A 1165-nucleotide genomic window follows, 5' to 3' on the forward strand; every position below is an offset into this window, starting at 1 on the left:
CAATGAAAATTAATTGTAATTACTATCTTAGTGTTGGTTTGGATACAAAGAAATTTTGGCTCAGGTAAATCAAAGGGCTTGCCCAATGTCACTTGATAAGTCAGAGAAAGATTTTGGACTAATAAATTATCCTCTCTATAATCTTGTGATTTTTCATTCACTACAACCAGTTTGGCTAAGCAAAAAATGCAAAGAAAACAACTTCATGTCTCTGTCATATAGAAGGTTTTAAGGGAACTCAATGGGTATAAATGTTAAATTATGTGATCTCTTTTCTCTACACTTTCAAAGTCATTCAAACATACTTTACAAATGTCAGTTTCCATTATAAATACATCAAATCATAGGGAAATCAAAATGTTAAAAGCATGGTTTTGTTAAAGTGCATTTTGACTGTGTCTTTAAGAGTTTTACTTATTTATCATTTTTAAGTTATTTCCTGTGGAGAACTACCTACACCTCCAAATGGAAATAAGATTGGAACTCAAACTTCATATAGCTCAACAGCTATCTTTACCTGCGATTTGGGATTCATGCTTGTGGGCTCCACTGTACGAGAATGCCTGTCTTCAGGTCTTTGGAGTGGATCTGAAACAAGATGCCTAGGTACAGATTTTTATTTCATTTTAAGCAAACATTCCTCTGACCCCACACTGGAGCGGAAGTATCCCCTTTCCCTTAATATGAGATGATAACTTATATTCACTCAGTAAGGATGCTAAAAACCAGAAAATACTTAATTTAAAAATGGCTCATGATAGAAAAGGTATTAAACCTATAACTCTTAAAGTTAATCAACTAGTATTCCCAATGAAATCTTATGTCATTAAGGAGAGACACATTTTCTTCAAGGAATGGTGAAAATAAATAGATAAAAACTAATTGCTGAAAATTATATGTCTGCATACTCAGCTGGATTAATCACTGTAACGGTTAATTCTTTCTAAACCATAGTCAATTCTCCTTTCACCTATTTGCTTAAGGAAATGACTGAAGAGGAAAAACAATTTCCACATATAAACATCTTTCTCCCTTTTTATTTCAGAAGATATCAACATGTGTAAAACTGCTTTCTATTAAAACTTTACGAATCTATTTTTGAACTTGATTTTAGTCAACTAGGATTTTTTTTTTCCTTTAGGGTTCTCTGAATTTATTATTAAAA

The 1165-nt window shown here is 31.8% G+C and overlaps 1 protein-coding gene across 1 annotated transcript in view; it reads left to right on the top strand.

The window, feature by feature from the left end:
• The window catches only part of CSMD3 (CUB and Sushi multiple domains 3), a gene marked incomplete at its 5' end in the record, with an annotated part of 107701 nt that overhangs the window by 30517 nt on the left and 76019 nt on the right, over positions 1 to 1165 (top strand). The window contains one exon of the mRNA XM_012645293.1: positions 433 to 606. Within this exon, the coding sequence (XP_012500747.1) occupies positions 433 to 606 (174 nt within the window). The remainder of the gene's footprint in view (positions 1 to 432; positions 607 to 1165) is intronic.

This window comes from Propithecus coquereli, unplaced genomic scaffold, assembly GCF_000956105.1.
Source record: "Propithecus coquereli isolate 6110/MARCELLA unplaced genomic scaffold, Pcoq_1.0 Scaffold23, whole genome shotgun sequence".
Classification (NCBI taxonomy): Eukaryota; Metazoa; Chordata; class Mammalia; order Primates; family Indriidae; genus Propithecus; species Propithecus coquereli.